Below are 17,030 nucleotides of genomic sequence, written 5' to 3'. Positions count from 1 at the left end.
ACCTTACAATATAGCCGGTCTTAGCTGCAAGCAGTTTTTCTAAAAGCACAGCTATACTGAATTTAAAAGAAAGTAATGACTGTCACCTAGGGATTTTTGATGATGTTTAATTATTTAGATGTGCATTAAGACCATATTTACATATTTTTTACATAAATTAAAAAAACCCACTGAAGACATATAGTTTTCTTTCCTTGTATAAAATAAGGGAAAGATTTGAAAGTTGTTTGAAATCGGGATATTTGAATAAAACAGCCCTGAGTAATATCAGGGAAGTTATTAGAATGGTTTAATTAAATGTGTACTTAATCATTCATAGAAGCAATTCATAAGCACTAGTCTCTGCACTAACATTTAACACAGGCATTCTGTTAGGACATACCAGTTTACAATACATATTTTCGACACAGACTTCAAAGTAATGTAGATATTCCTTACGAAACTAATGCTGTCAAACTCATTCATGTTATCAGTACAGCCTCCTTATCAAGTACTGCAATCCAGTTATTTTATTGCTTACAAATGCTTCAAACTATGGGAAATCTTTGGTAAAAACAAAATTGATAAAATTTTCACAATAGCTTTACATGTAGTATTGCACGACAAGGCTTTTTCAATACACAAGAAAAAAAGGAATGCTCAAATCCTCAGTGAGGAGATTAGAACTCTGTACAACATTCATTAGTTTACCACTATAAGCAAAATTTCCTTTCATAAATGTTTAAAATATTTTCTGTTTTCTTTCAGCTTATATGAATGTTTATTTTTTAATCTATATTTGAAACAGAGGAGTAGTCAAATAGAACAATTTAAATAAAAACTGGCAACTATACAGCGTTGTTTTGTCTACCCTACTACAGCATCAGATCTTTTCAAGTCTGTTTACTTCACAAAAAACTCAAGAGGAAAGAAAAATGCTAAAAATAATCAGTCCTCAGCCCTCTATGGAAAAGAGGAAAATAAGTTTCATGTCTATTATTGGACATAGACATTTCGCTAGTGGTCCAATTGTGCAGATTCAAACCTAAGTGGCATTAAGCTGCTCCAAATGAGCTCTTAGCTCAGGACACAGTTCAGTTAGCAGCAGTTCCAGCAAAACCTGAAAAACAGAGAAGAATTAAGATGAGTGCAGGTGCCGTATGAGAATTTCTTTTTCCTTTCTGCCATGTTTCTATCCCATGCTGAGGCTGCGTTATGCGACTGGCTGCTGCAGGAAATGAGCCAGAAGAGACTGACTGAGCGGGAAAGTCTGATACACTTGGATCCAGCTGCATACTCCAACCACTCCCAACCAAGAGCAGACCAGTGGGACTTCTGGAGAGCTATCGTCTCGTAACTGCGAGCTAGGCCTGGAGCTCTCCTTCCCCAGGATTCTCCAAGGTATGTTTATTTTTCTCAGCTGTATGAACAAATTACTTGGCACCTTATGAAGTCAGGCAAGTTGGACATGGCAGAGGATCTCTTTTAGACAAAAGCAATACTGTTTTTAAGCTTAAACAGGTTTTCATTATTCAAGATTAGTCAGATAACGGAAAAAAGTATGTTTTTTCTGACTTATTTTAATAACAAAGCAATTACTTGCATATGAAACAATAGTACAACATAGATCTCTGCAAAAACATACACCCCAGGCTTTTTAATGAAAGCTCAGCGATTAACAGGCTTATAAAGTTAAAAGGTTACTTTTCTGGTTACTCACATAGAGTAGATGCTTGTTAGCCTTTCTTTCTTGCAGTGCATTGAACACTTTCACTACACCATGACGCGCATTTTGCTGTCCAACAAGACTCTGCAGAGTATCTGCAACAAATGTTACTTCAGCTTATATTGTTTCATTCCCGCCAGGCAAAACCCTCAGCTAACCCGTAAAGGACAGGAAACAAAACCACTGCACTTCACAGCTCTTGGTTACAAGATACCTAGTCCCCACTCATCAGTCTTACAAAAATCACGCATAACTTAGGTCACAGCTTGAAAAGAGAACTTGGGTAACTTGAGAATAAGGGTAGATAATAGTGTATGCATTTCAATGATAACATTTTAAGTATTTCAACATGATATATAGTATACGTTTAGGTAGTTTACCTTTCAGACTCATGTCTAATCTCATACATTATTAAACCACCCTAATAAATACACCTTCAGTCACAAAGACAGAATTCCTACAATGGTTAAAATAGATTTAGCACTTTAATTGCCTCTCAGTCTTCACAGAAAATACTTCCCACAAGTAAGCAGAGAAGAGAATTCTAAGTCAATTATTTATATTTTGGATTATATTAGAGGATGATCTGATGCTTCATCATTAAATTAAGGTGCATGCAGCTATATCCTGACATACCTCTCCAAACATGGAAACAAACAAAACCAGAAGCCACCACTAGCTGAGTAGGTGGGTATATAACCGAGTAAATGGAGGGCTGCTTACACATCAAATGATGACTATTTTACATGCATACCTGCCAGTATTTTTGCAGAAAAAGTTGATTAAACAAGCTAATGCAAGAGGGTGTATGAGATATCTCAGTGAAGCCATAAAATAGCTCATTAAAGTACATTCTTTTGGACGGAGGGGAGACAAAAAGCATTCAACCTATGTTTACGTGCATTTCCCATGGCTAAAGGGAATGATTTGGGTTCTTCACAGTTAGGCGCCTTTGGGTTTATGTGACTTCTGAAGAGTCAGAATTTTGTAACTGGACTCCTGTGAATGGGATGGGATAGAGCATCTCAGAATGGTGCTCCAGAAATGTGCATGCTGACGAGGAAGCTGCCTGGGCTTGGGAGGTAAGGGCAGGCAAAGGACAGTACTGGAAACCCCACTCAATCTAGAACCCTCCCTAGCATTTCGTGCCTTGAAACCTCTTATAAGAAACAGACAGCAACACACAACACTGACAGTGTGGGTAGACTTCCCTCTTCGATTTTGAAATGAAAGCGAAAGTAGTAATTGGGGGGATGCCACCCTCCCTATTTGTCGAGCAGTTCCAGGTAGCAGAAGCCCCTGCTATTTGCACGGAGAGAACCAGCAGAGTCTTCCCTTAACTTCAGTTCCTTGATGAATACTAGATGCAGACAGAGGTACAGTGATACTGGACTTTGCATCCACCGATAATACCTGAATCCATCTTTTACCAGACAGGAAAGGCCAGAATTATCCTTATTTATGTAAATAACCATGATTTACAGCTCTACAGTAAAAATCTAAAATGCAGCAAAACAGTACTTGATTAAACATCTTCCTTACTAGTTATTAAATCCGTGATTAAGCAGAATGAAAGTGATCTCACCTGGAATGTTTTCAAGTAGTTTTTGCTGTGCTCTCTGTTTTGTCTCTTGCTTTTGTTCGTCACTCTTGGCTCTGGGTGGTGGTGCTAACTTTCCATTTGGCCAAAAAGCATCTCGAAACACACCAATGTAGTAAACAAGCATCGGTTCACTGAACATCCAGTGCACAGTGTCACGGATTTGCCTGTAAAGAAGTGCAAAGGGAGCACATCAGAGCTAGTCTTTCATGTTTTATGCAGGTTTTTTTTTACTCCTGAAAGTAGTGGAAGCAATGCTCATTTTCATGTAATTATCCCAATTTACCTGAGCTAATTTCAACAGCATCACAACAAGTCATGTTCAGCTCTGGGTATTCTAGGACCTAGGTCACTCCAGAAACCTGACCAAGATATAGAGGAGGCTACATTTCAATGTCATTTGTAATATATGTTTGTGGATTACAAGTACTACATTGAAATGTACATTGAAACTGCATTTCAAGGATGGGCACTACAAAGGCCTCTCTGGAAAAAGACATAAAATTCAGCTACGTAACTGTAGCAAACTCCAAGCTAGCTGCATGCACAGACATGCCTATTGGGATAGAAACAGATGAAGTTTTGATAAAAGCACAGTAAGCTCCCTCATAGCAACAGCACGTTAGTAAAGGGATTACAAATGGAGATAGCAGCCTCATCCTGTGGCTGCAGGCACTCACTGTAGCCTTCTGTAGCAAAAAGAGTCTGAGGCAGTACAGCAGGCTCCAAGCAGTACTGCCTAACTGTGCCACAGTACAGTCAAAACCCTTAGAATCAAGATTTTTTTTTGGTAGAAATTTGGTAGAAATTCAACCAGCACGCAAAAAGTTATACACCAACTCTACATGCATGCTACGCTCACACACACACACTCTCTCTGTCCTCTCTCAGATGTCTTTCATGCTAGTTATCAGCAGCACGTAAACAAATGAACCAATCGATTTAAAACTCAGTGAACGGACACCACCAGAGACCAGTCCAATTTACTGCTGCATAACACACGAGAGGTTTTAAAAGCCATGCTGGCATGTGCAAAGTTAGTCACTGACTGGACAAAAGAAGAGCCTGTTCTGCTGGTAGAGTACTTTTCCACAATTTTTCTGACCAACGATGTATCTTTCAACATGAAGAGTGTGCACAGACACACACACTTACTTCATAGCCTCAATCAGGCTTCACTTGGCAGATTTGTCTTCAAATGATACAAAAACCGCCTTCATGAAAACACATCACTGTTACATGTGTACATGTTTCATGTTATGAATTAATTGTTCTCATAATGCATAAAACATTATTTCAGTCACTTTAGAGAAGTATGTATTCGACTTGAAATCAGTTTCAGATCTGGCAAAAAAATCTTCATGCCACTGAGATAAAGCACAAACTATCAAAAGCCATTCAGTGCCAGGCCATTCAGAAAAACAGGATAGCAAGCCATTTTATATACGTGTATATATATGCAATGCTGCTTCACTAACAAGAAAGAAAAATCTCTTTTTCTATGTCCATCTCCCATGAAATATTGTGTTCTTCCAAAAGCAAAACCCTGTGTAAGGGGAAAAAAAAGAAGGAAGAAAATTCACCTGTGTCTTCTCTAATCAACGTATTTGTAAACTGAGCTGTGGGAAACAAATGCAGATTATCATATGCAACAATGTCCAGATTTTGTTTTTCCAATTTTTTTTTTGTTAAACAGTTCTGCTCTCAACCCTTTTTTCACAGGACAATGATGCAGGTACACTTAAACCAATAGCTACTTACTTGTTGATAGTTCTTCCAAAAGTGACTTGTACTAGTGCAATTAATGTTTTTCTGACCCACTTGAACACTAGAACAATGAAAAATGACGGAAAATAAAGATCAAGGGGTTAATAATTGGGGAACCCATGATCATGTCCAAAACCGTCCCCCATCCCCTCCCCCAAAACCCAACAGCCTACCCCTACAGTAAACACATCTGTTACAATCCTTTCTAAGATTTCACTAATTGTACATGGGTCTCATTTTTCTTGATTGTTTTCCCTGTACTGTTTGCTGTATAGTTTTTAAGTCCTGAAGGTTACATAAACATTCTATAACATGTATTTGTAGTTAGTACTGTAAACTTGTGTTTATTTCAAGTTTCTTGAGCCATACAACTACCTATAACCCTTTTTATACTAGAAAAAAGAAAACTCAAGATTCACACCACTTTCATACCTACTAGTATAACATACACACAGCAGCAGCATTAAAATTCTGAAAACATTTTCACTCAAATAAGCCAAGCAGTTAGCTTTTCATTACAAATAAAGGGAACAAATGTGAGTGCTTCCTAGTAATTACTGGTTAATCTTTCTTTCATGCTGTTCACCATCAGCACAAGAAAGTCTATATTTGGCAGATACGTCTGCCATTTTTGGAAGGTGCTGCATTTTTCTAACAGTTACCCTGTAAATAATTTTACAGGGTGTCAAGTGTGCCTTCAATTCAAATATAAATAAAACCAGTTTTCTTTATTATCATCATTCAGTTATGTAAAGGAGGAAAAGAAATGTGGTACTGAAAAATGCCACAATTCTAGCATCTTCTTCATTGTACAAGACTTAGAACTAAAATGCATATACACTTAAAACGGACATGAAAATTACGTTGCTTTGTCATTGACATGTTCTGTAATGAAGCCATCTTCCTCATAATTCATACATTCTAACATGTAGCCTGTTAACAGAAAATGTGCTTTTACTTTTCTGGTTTTTCCAGATTTACTTTTTTAAATGAAAAACTTAAGAATATCGAACACAAATGCTCTCCCCTCCCAGTTACATTTTTACTGCCACGTTATACTGGAATTTCACTATTGAATGAAAGCTCCAAAATTCTGTACTTAAAAACAGCTCTGTTCCAGACAAACCGGCTATATAGATTGCAAGAACATTTCCGCTTACGGGAACAGCAGGAAAATCTGAATTACAAAGTGGCCCAGATTTCTTGGTCAACAGATTCCACTAGCAAATAAGCAGGTTTACAGCTTACTTCCTCGCAGCTCAAAAATCTCTCCAATAAGCATGAAACATGGTTCAGCAAGAGAGTCCCTCTTCCCATCCACCTCCTCTCCGTAGTCCGACAGGTCACTATCTTCTTCTGTTTCTTCCTAGGAAGAGAGACACAGTATGGGCAATGCACTGCAGTTCCCCATCCCTCTTCCAGAATGGATTTAGCTACTACCATGCCCTGGAGAAGGAGCACAGCCAGCCCTCTCAAGAAAAGGCGTTAGAACCAACAACTCTGCTGCTGGCAAGATCTGGCAAACAGGAACCTCATCAGGGAGTCTGAAAAGGGATTGCACTTCCCACTGGACAAGAGTGATGAGGACACTCTGCACCGCTGGAGTCATCACCACTGCTATATCTTCCACCTGCACTCTTGCCCCAGTAAGCATCTCAGTGTTGGGTGGATTTGCTCAGATTTGCAGGGTCCACTGCCTATACTGACCTGTCAACACTAGCTGGAGAAGTGAAAGCTGTTAATATGGGAGCCATGTGCTGCTAGGAAGCAGGTGATGTAAGGAGAAGATGGCACTCAGAGCCATTGTGATTGCAAAGCCTCCTCTGACACAACGCCCATGAAGGACATCCAGGATGGGGAGCCAGCCAGCTGGAGCTGTTCGGAATGCAAGCAGCTAGGAAGAAAGGGCAAGGATCTGGTTACTGCACAGGAAGCAGCAGATAGCTGGCTCCCCTGGAGAACAGACAGTGCTCTGCACAGCTGAAGCCACTCAGTGGGATCAGGCACCAGCAAGTTGTCCTTGCAGTAAGCCAGGAATCAAACCCAGCAGCAGAAGAGGAACTGGCCACTGCAAAGACAACAACCGTTCATGAGTATCAGTCCCAGGCAGAAACATAATATGGCAATACTTAGTGACCCAAGTCTGAGGATACCCAAACTGAGGGTACTGAAGGGAGCAGACTTATTCAAAATCGACTCACAAGAGAAGAATGGATTGAACCACCGCAGTTTCGGCAGTACCATTTATTCAAGAATGGAGAGCAGACGTCAGGTTCTTTCTCAGTGTCATGAAGATCTGCTTCAGCATCAGGACTACACCACCTACCATTACTAATGGCAGCCAGCACATCCCTTTGCTTTCCTGGATCTTTCCCTGCCTGCTTATGCCTAGAGCAAAGCCTCTGTGATAGACCTGACCGCCACTGAAGTTGGTGCAATGCCCCAGTCTCTGGTTCAGGAATGGTCAGAATGCAGAAAAAACTTCCTTTCTTCTGGTTTTCAAAGAAATCTATCATCTCTTCCTTATCATTCCATCATCTAATACTGCCTTCCCGCTACCCCCCCCTCCCCTCATCATCTAGTCTGCAAAACCTGCTTCACAGCTTATTTCTCTTGCAGTATTTTGGGGCCTTTCTTGGCCTTGTTCTTATGGTCATGATTTTTCCGTCATCCCTTGCCTGTCATTTGAACCCTGCTATACCGAGTACCCTACACTGTCTCAGCTGTACATCAGTTTGCCTTACTTCTTCCTCCCACTCTCAAAATCCCATCATTGACTTCGGGTACATTTCCAGCCCCTGAATCTTCTCCAGGCATGGCACTGCATAGTACTATATAAAATACTAACTCCATAGCATTGCATATTCCAACACTTATATATCCTGTACTCTTCGCTTCCTTTGTCACATTTAGCATTTTCACTAGCGCTGCTTCTTTCCTCATAACCAGAAAAAAAAGAAAAAAACCCACAGCAGTGAAGTGCACTGTAAACATCCATGCAGACGCCCTTGTTTACTGACTCCCACAGCTTGATGTGGCCCCAGCTTTTAAAGCTTTCTCCTAATGTTAGGCTAAGCTGTGACCGAGGGCAGGGAACAAAAAGCCACACCGATCTGACAAGAAGTGCCACGCAAGGAAACCACAAATCATTACCCATCTTACCACACAAGCACATTAATTCACTGAAGATGAACAGAGTTTTCTCCGGGGACACAGTCTAGAGCAAAACTCTAGTCCCGTTCACTATCTTCCTTTGGTCAACTAGCTTCTTGTTGACCTTCATCATTTTGATTATTCAAGAAATTGAGTTTTATTTGATTTTTCATAGTAGACATCATTCTGTATCTTCATTAAGCACTTAGGCAACAGAACAGAGAATAAGCTTACTGAATTTTCAGGTAAGCTTACTCAATTTGTAGTTGAGCCCACAGGATGCAGTTTGATAAAGACAGATGCAAAGCAACAATAACTTACTGTGTAAATGCAAGAAACAAACCAATTGATATCGATAATACTACAGAAAATACTACAGGGCCATACTGCTGTGGAAAAGGCAAATGTAGTATCATGAAGTTTAAGCATGAACACTGCATAACATACATACACATACAGGTATAAAAATTACTTTCATACATTGAATAGGAAAATCCAGGGAAAGCATCTTGTTTCAAGTTTTAGTCACCACATTTCCAAGAAAAATATGGTTAATCAGTTAAGTCCAGAGCAAAATCATAAGAACCAAAGAAAACACAGCCTAACAAAAACTAGGAGAAATTGGGGCTGCTTAGTCTAAGAAATAAAAGAAGAAAAGAAAAAAGGAAAGTAGTAACTTCTGGTAACTGAGATGATCCTAACCCAAACTTCTTGCGTTTGCTGCAGACAGGACAAGAGCTAGCTGGCTGAAGGGAGATTTAGGTTAAGATGGTAAGAAAATGTTTCTAACCACTAAGAGAGCTGAGAACTGAGATATGCTGCCTTGCTCAGAGAACATCAGTTACCAGAGGTTTAAAAATGTTAAACAAACCCGTACCAAGAGTTTTCCTGGTACTGTTGAGTCTGCTTAGAGCAGGAAGGTAAACACGATGATCTTTGAAGTCTCTGCTCTTTTTTTCTGCTGTTCAGTGTATCCCCATCATTGATCCCAATGGAATGGAAATTGTAAATTCTTACACCATAGTGCATTTTCTATCCACTAGCACTTCATAAACCTAAGAGCCCTTCCTCTAGGTGATATCAACCGCATTTTTTCCTGATTTGGTTTTGGTCTTCAGAGCTAAGAAACATGTTCTAAAGCTAACCCTGTCCAAGGAGCCGTGTATATATATATATGTGAGATCTGAAATTGGTGCATCTAATCCTGAAAACAGCACTCAAGAGCTAATACTGTTGTTCTAACACATATTTGAAAAATGTGAGATGACATAAAAAGCAAAGAGGGCTGTAGAAGAGGATCTTCTCATACAAAGTCCAAAATACAAATGAAAGCAGGAATTCTTAGTTACAGAGAGAATGCAACTGTAACAGATTTGTAGCGTGTGGTTTAACAATTTCCTTAATGACCCTGTATCAAATGATTTAACTCTACTTTAACTGCTTCGGTAAACTATCCAAAATGCTATCACTGGGCAGGACTGAGCTGATCTAAAGCTCACACTGAAAGACAAGGGTGTCCAACAAAAAGCAGAGCTGATCCCAGACACCCTCCCAATTCTCCTCCCTCCATTTAATTTCATCATTATTTTTAAACTAGGACAAACGTTTGCCTTACTGATTCAGAAGGTTTAACAGTTTCTTATATTCCATCTGTATTTTTGTTGTCTCATCTTATGTGTTTAAGCTTAGGGAAGGAGGGGAGAGGAGGTGGAAGGTAGATAGAGAGTGGGACAGTCTTTGTCTAGATTTGCACAGTGCCTGGCATAAGTCTAGTGAAAACCGAGGAAGAAGTTATGTTCTAACTTCTCTGTTGCCACATTCTCTGGGCATTTTTTTGCTCTGCTTCCTTCGGTTTTTCCGTATGCTTGCTTCATTTGTTTGTTTCCTCTCCTTTCTCATACCCTTCACAAACTCCCTTTCCTTCTCTCATATTTCCTAACTATCTCCTCCTACACACTCACGTAATACAATCTACATGCAGTCTGGTTTTCTTCCTGAGGATGTTTTTCAATTAAATAGTGAAATACAAATAGCTTCACGCTTCTATGCTTTTATGCTACCTCCACCCAACAGTCATTTTAGTGAATGCACTTTTCTTTTTAGAGCTGCAGTACTTCTATCAAGGTGTAAAAATTAAAGCTTTCTTTATATTTATTACTCTGAAATGAGATATGTGCATTCAGCAATCTAGGTGCAAATACAGTACAGTTTTGAAAATGAAAACATAGGATTTTCTTATTCCCAAGAGATGCAAAACCACCTTTTTGTCTATTAACAGGCTAGAACTGTACGGGGTCCCCAAACTCCATTTATCCTGCAGAAGGCCCACCCACTGCAGACAACTACAGCATGTAAGAAAAGAATTATTTCATATAATGTATAACTAAAAGGGGGAATAGAAACAGCCCCTTGGTTTGCCTATCTGCTACGTGAACCACAGAGAATAGAGTGCCACGGAAAAATTACGGTCAATTTTAGCCAATGAGCTGTTTCGGTCACTTATCTATTTTGAAGGACAATGTTTTTTTATGGCTTAGTACCCAATCCTCCAACAGGTTTGCCCACATGGGCTCCCACCTCTATCTGCAGTGAGCTTGTGCTGTTTGCCACAGTTCTTTGTCAAAATTAGCTTTGCTTCAGAAGTTGTCCAGAAATTACGGACACACAGCTGTTCCCTGCCAGAGAAGCTTCCTAAGAGCAGTTACCTTCACCTGTCAAAAACCCTCTGAAATATGCGTATCAGGAGCACAAAAAGTGGGAAATTCTGCTTAAAAAAAAAAAAAAAAAAAAAGATAATACCACAGGACTACAATTAATTTGTGATAGATTACACATTTGCCTATATATATCTATCAAATTTTCATATAAATTTATCAATTTTTATCCATTTATTTAATTAATAAATACTTTTTAAATTCACAGACAGCTCTTATTTCTGACTCTTTGTTCACTTACAGTAAATTTAAAATTACCTTTGGAAATGCCTTCCAATATTACCTGCCATTCAACTGCATTATATTAAGAGTTCTCCCTGCTCATTTTGGGTAAGTAATTACATTTGGGAAGATTACTTTTCTATCACTTACCTCCTGATGAGAAAACAAATCACCAGGAAGTCGTTCCAGAAATGAGGAGAGTGAAAAAGAGGACTTCTTTCCTTGCACATCAATAACTTTGAGATGCTCTGGGGAAGGGCTCAAGAAGGCGTAAAGTGCTTCACTCTGGCAGAGTCTTTCATCAGAGAGCAATTTCTATGAAAGAAAAATAATGACAGAAACAACGTATCAATTAAATATTTCTTGTTAAGGAACAACACGTATCAGGCCATCCAATAAAACTGATTAAGACATGGATCAGATGTAGAGCGAGGGAAAAAAAATATCCATGTCTCACAAAGATACTTCAAGAAGCCAGTTCTGAAGTACGAGGAAAAAAAAAAAAAAAAAAAAGTTCTCATTTCTATGGAATATGTTGTGAAGTGTTGTAGTTAAGTGGCAATTACAGGATTCATTATTACTATTTCTTAATCAATCAAAGTTTAAATTAACTTACTACTAGAGAAATAGTCACTACCGGCCAAACTCATCTCAACTTCAAGCATTTTAGACAACTTTGACATTTTTAGCATCAAACCTTACATCTGATCCATTTGTTTTAGGCTCTCTCTTTAAAAAACAGAGAGAACACATCCACTCAGTTCTCCTGTTTAGATATCTGTTGGTTTTGTCTTTGCTTTCTTACCTGGAGAAAGTTATTTAGCTGGTTCTTGGATTTCTCCATGAATTTCTGGTCTACAGATTTGAAGGGCAGCTTGCTGAGGGAAGGCAACTGAACTTTCTTTAATGATGGAAAACACTGCGGATGAGAAAGGAGAGCTCACTTAATATGCATGTGCTGAAAACACAGATGGTTCAGAATGGAAATGAAAAGACTCCTTTGTACTCTCATCTCCCTTCCATACCCCTCTCAGCACCCCGAAACAAATCCTCCCTTACTCGCCATGGGCCGACATAGCTAAACCCTCTCTCTTCACACCACCACCGTTATCTATCCCTTAGCAGCAGACAGGTTCAAGCACTGTAAAAGGAAACCACCTCTGTCCCCAGAAGCTGTCATTTCTAATACTCCCCTGGAAGCCAGAGACAAAATCTGGTATTTGAAGCAGGCTCTTGCATGACTGTGCAGCACATATACCATTTTGACATCAGGTTAGTTCACTAAAACATTCATTATTAAGCCCCCCCCAAAAAAAAATTATAAACAGGTTTTATAAGCATCTGGCAGAGGCCAGAAACAGGCAGATGGAAAACTAGCTCTGAAAGGCTAAAAGCCAAAAGGCTGGTATAAGAACTAGCAGTATGAAATTTTTATCTGGTTTTCCCCTCTCCAAACATCATTCTGACAAATTTTAGCAATCTCCCCTAACCAAGATTCGTACCTCACTGAGTTTCCGGTGTAGGTTCTGAAACTCACTGAGCTTCCGAGGAACACTCCAGTTCTTAGTTTCAGCTCCACCAACTTCTTGTAAACTCACCATGACAGAGTAACAGGGCACTTGTTCTCCATTCTCTTCTAAAACCTTGTGGGAAAGGAACCAAAAGGTAAGGTATACCACTTTGAAAGCAAACAGTGGAACATTTGGGCTGCCAGACGGGTTGGCTTGCAAATTCAGTTGTCATCAGTCCAACGCTTCTCTTGTGGTTCGAAGGCTACACATGGAGCAATACCCTTAATGAACTAAACTTTACCCAAAATGCTGTCAGTCCTGAATCAGGCCTCCAGCTAACCACTAGTATACTTTACATATGGCTTTGCAATGCTGTCCATCAGCAATCAAATCTCCCTGACATGTCTTTTTCAAACAGCTGTGCACCTACCACACAGCCTTCTGATTGCTGACCAATACTCCATCTCTCCCATCTGCATTTTCCTGAGTGTTCCTGTGCTCTCCCTTTATCCCCAACACTTCTTTCCCAGTGCTTGTGCTGAGGCTCACCCACACACCAGGCACAGCAGCTCTGCAGCTGGACCTTGCAGCAGCTGGTGCCATCTCAGAATGATTTCTCTGCTCACTTGTGCTATTCTGCACGCACAGAACATGTGGCATCCATGCTGTGTTTATTCCTGAGGGACTCACAGCTTTATGAAAATCCTAATAATCAAGCTGTAAACAGCCAGAGGAAGGAGGAGCAATTAACCAAATGGGAAAAACTACAGCAAATTAAGTTAAACGTTTTTCTTGAGACAATGGCAGCAGTGTGACCATATTACTTCTTAATTTGAGGAGCCACCCAGAATTTCATCTTTATGTCCTAATGGTAACAGATTTTTGTTTACTTCTGTTTATCTTAAGGAAACAGCTAAATAGATTATGAAAGGAAAATAAGGGGAATTCATAAAGCACTTTTTTTGGCCAAGCCAAACTCTCAAATGCTTCTGTTAATATACATACAAATAAGAGAAAGCTAATTATAAAATACCACCCTCACACCTTCTGAGAAAAGTAATACCTTTTAAACTTTTGCAGTGTTGGGTTTTTTTGGTTTGTTTTTTTATGTACGTGGTGTGGTTTTTTTACAGAATTTTTAACTAAGCCAATCAGGGTAAGAATAAACTTTAAAATTCATACAATTATGACACATTTTCTAAGAAGCCTGTAAAGGTCTGACAACACTTAATGCTAGTGACAGATAATCTGACAAGCAGTTGCATGCAATTGTAAAGACACACCGCTAAAATGTACCTTCACATTTTTATGCTATTCAGAACTGTACAGGGAAAATATTCCCTGTGATGCACTCCTCTCCTAAAGCTGCACATGGACCACTGGGAAACCTGGTCTGCGGCCTAGGTTTCACATCTCTAAAACACCAGCTGCAGCAGCACCCTGACAGAACACAAAAGCACCAACATGAACATCTGAAAATGTGTCTGGTTCCCAGCACAGCTATTTGGGAAACTGCCTTTCTCCTGCCAGACCACTGCAGAAAGAGATGCTTGAGTAGCCTCCAAAATGTAGATCAGAGGGACCTGGCACAGAGCAGCGACTGGGATCTCCTGGGACAGTCCCTGCCCTGTCTATGCCTGAACTAGACTGGATTTGTGTTTGCAGGTGACTCACAAACACCTCCTGGCAGCCACTTTGAGAACTGGGAGATCAGTGCTGAAAATGCTGATTTGAGTCATGCATATCGTTCTCCATTACACATTCATCCCTGGGACAGGGATTTGCATGGGTGTAGTAGGGTCATCTGAACCGTAATTGTCAGGAGAGCGTCATCCCTCCGGAAGCACATTCTCAAAATGGGAGGACTCTGTAATCTTCCTGCTTTCAAGTTAAGATCCATGTGCAAAAAAAAAAATCATTTAATTTAATAATAATATCATTCTAATTACTAGACTGGGACACATTACAACTTCCTTCAAATAACCTCATATAAATATCTTAAGAAGATCCTGAAGACTTTCAGAATGCAGAATTTTTGACCAACTTCAGTACTTTTGCATTTGTTTTTCCAAATTAATGAGTCAACTGGAAAACAGAGAAACAGAATGTTAGGTGGTCTACTAAACCAGGAGGTCTAGTCCTTTGCTGTAACAGGCATCATATCATAAAACTGCTATGATGAAGGAATTCAAACCTGTGAAACAATTTTTTTTTCCACCCCTGTTACACTAAAGTCTGCTCTGGACCCTCACCCTGGTCACTGAAAGCCCCCCTTTCGATTTCCAAACTCCTTTCTCATCTGCTCCAACAGCTCTGCACCCCTCATTTATGATGTTTACCCTTATCAACGTGTTTCTATAGACAGCCCTATTCCTCTGATTCTCCCTTTTGCTAAGATAAGCAAACAAAAGTGCTTTCACAGTCACTTCTCATTTAAGCCATTCAAATCCACCCTTCTAGAATGCAACAGCCCAGCACCTGCAGAACAACTGCAATGCTTCCTTGGCTTGAATGGGAACTCCTCTCCCGACGAATTCAAGGGCCACATTTGCCACAAGACAAACTGCACATCTGACAAGCCACCAATCTACCTACTGCTTCCAACCAAAAAGCACTCCAGGGGCTGGAGCTGAAGACCAGAGTTCCTGCTCAACATCAAACCCCTCATGCCTCTCTAAGACTTCACTACACTTCTAATATTCCCATCCTAAATCTCCTCCAGCTCTGATTCTTCATGAGCATAAACTTAATGTTTGTGCTCTGGTTTGGTTTTCCAGGTCCAAAGGTCCTTTGATAGTCTCAGCCCTGATTGTTTCAGCACTGGCAAGGGCTCTCAGAATTAGCCCCTAGGATGGCATATCCAAAAGTCCTTTCTCAGCCCCTTTCCTCAGATTATACGAGTCTTCCAGGTTATTCACTACTACTTATCTGGCAAGAGCAGAATCAGCCCTCAAGTACCCACAGAGGCTTCAGGCTACTGAGTTTTTTGCACTGGCAGCAACTCCATAGCCTCAAGACAATGTAAAGATTAATTGTTTCAGAATTTACCGTCTACTAGCATGCCATAGATGCCTAGTCCACAAAAGGTAAAGATTTCTCCCTTCTCCCTGTGAGGCACAAAGTCCCAAAGTGGGTGGAGATATGACCTAGGATGTTGAGACACCTACAATCAATTAATAAAAACTACAAGGTGTATGCCAGTGGTGAGCACCTCTTACTGGGTTGTGTGGTGTGGTAAGAAACATGCAGTGAAATACTGCAAAAACAAATATTATTAAATACTTTCCAGGAGACGCTATAGCTGTTAGCTGCAGTAGGTAAAATGTAAACTTAACATTAGCAAAAACTGTAATCGTTCAATAAAGTAACAAGCTGCCAAAGAAAACCATTGAATCACCTGCTAGAAAAACTAAGGGCTGATCCAGACATCTGTCAGGAATGACTAAACATTAACAAAAATTAGCCCAGTTATTAAGCCAGTGAAGAACTGTAGAACTCACCAGCAGCTTCCTTCAGAGCAGCTCCCTGAAACAGCCCACCCAAGCTGTGCGGCAGTGAAACCGGCTAAACAGACTGATGTTAAAAAAAACCACAAAAAGTCCCTTAGAAGTCGCTTCTAGATATATAAAGACCATGCAGAAGGTGTATTGAGTACACCTCAGTTCACAGGAACCCAATTTGCTTAACTTCCACTGAGCATGAACATCCTAATATCCAGTACAGCTAAATGAGTAAGACAAGCTATTTTCTTCCACTTCATTCAAAGCTACAAACTCAATTCCTTATGAAAGTAATAGATTTTTTAAAAGATATTATGCTCTGAAATAAGTCTTTCTTTGGACAGAGGAAGCAGAACGTCTGCTATAATACAACACGATGCAAGGCCAAAACCATTAAAGCAAGTAGAGCAGGTTAGGTTACGTAGCTGTAAGTTTACATGTCATGTGGCAGTGACTCATGGAATTAAGATGAGTTGTTACCATGGGTCCCGTCATTCTTCATGTTCCTACTGTCTTTTTTTCAACCTCTACTAGCCAAAACACTGAGTCTCCAACAATAGTTCTATAAGAAATATCAGTTACCAAAGGACACCTATAGGTTACATTTTTTATTTTTTTTTTTTTAAAAAAAGTAAGTATTTCACACACAGAGCTAGTGCATTTATATAAAGACTGAAAGATTCAAACTAAGAAAGTACAAACAACAGTTTGGACGCACAGGTTTTTTTCTCAAGTTTTAAGTAATTGTAGTTTTGCATGCATTTTCTATTAACCGGTTTAGTAAATCCGTTTAAAAGGTCAATGACAGGCTATTACACTTTCAACTCAAATTCTATAGCAAAATTTACTTTTAACTAA

At 39.7% G+C, this 17,030-nt stretch overlaps 1 protein-coding gene across 2 annotated transcripts in view; it reads right to left on the bottom strand.

Annotated features, from left to right (window-relative positions):
• Positions 1-262: 262 nt before the first annotated feature.
• The window catches only part of SNX25 (sorting nexin 25), an 88,027-nt gene continuing 71,259 nt past the window's right edge, over positions 263-17,030 (bottom strand). For both annotated transcript variants that reach the window (XM_055795896.1, XM_055795898.1), the window contains exons 12-19: positions 12,664-12,804; positions 11,967-12,080; positions 11,312-11,476; positions 6,321-6,438; positions 5,067-5,133; positions 3,291-3,472; positions 1,700-1,800; positions 263-1,099 (exon numbers count right to left, since the gene is read on the bottom strand). In XM_055795896.1, coding sequence (XP_055651871.1) covers positions 1,025-1,099; positions 1,700-1,800; positions 3,291-3,472; positions 5,067-5,133; positions 6,321-6,438; positions 11,312-11,476; positions 11,967-12,080; positions 12,664-12,804 — 963 coding nt within the window. In that variant the 3' untranslated portion in view covers positions 263-1,024. The remainder of the gene's footprint in view (positions 1,100-1,699; positions 1,801-3,290; positions 3,473-5,066; positions 5,134-6,320; positions 6,439-11,311; positions 11,477-11,966; positions 12,081-12,663; positions 12,805-17,030) is intronic.

This window comes from Falco peregrinus, chromosome 2 (assembly GCF_023634155.1).
Source record: "Falco peregrinus isolate bFalPer1 chromosome 2, bFalPer1.pri, whole genome shotgun sequence".
Classification (NCBI taxonomy): Eukaryota; Metazoa; Chordata; class Aves; order Falconiformes; family Falconidae; genus Falco; species Falco peregrinus.
The sequence above is the reverse complement of the archived record's forward strand: the minus strand, read 5'-3'. Positions and strand labels throughout refer to the sequence as shown.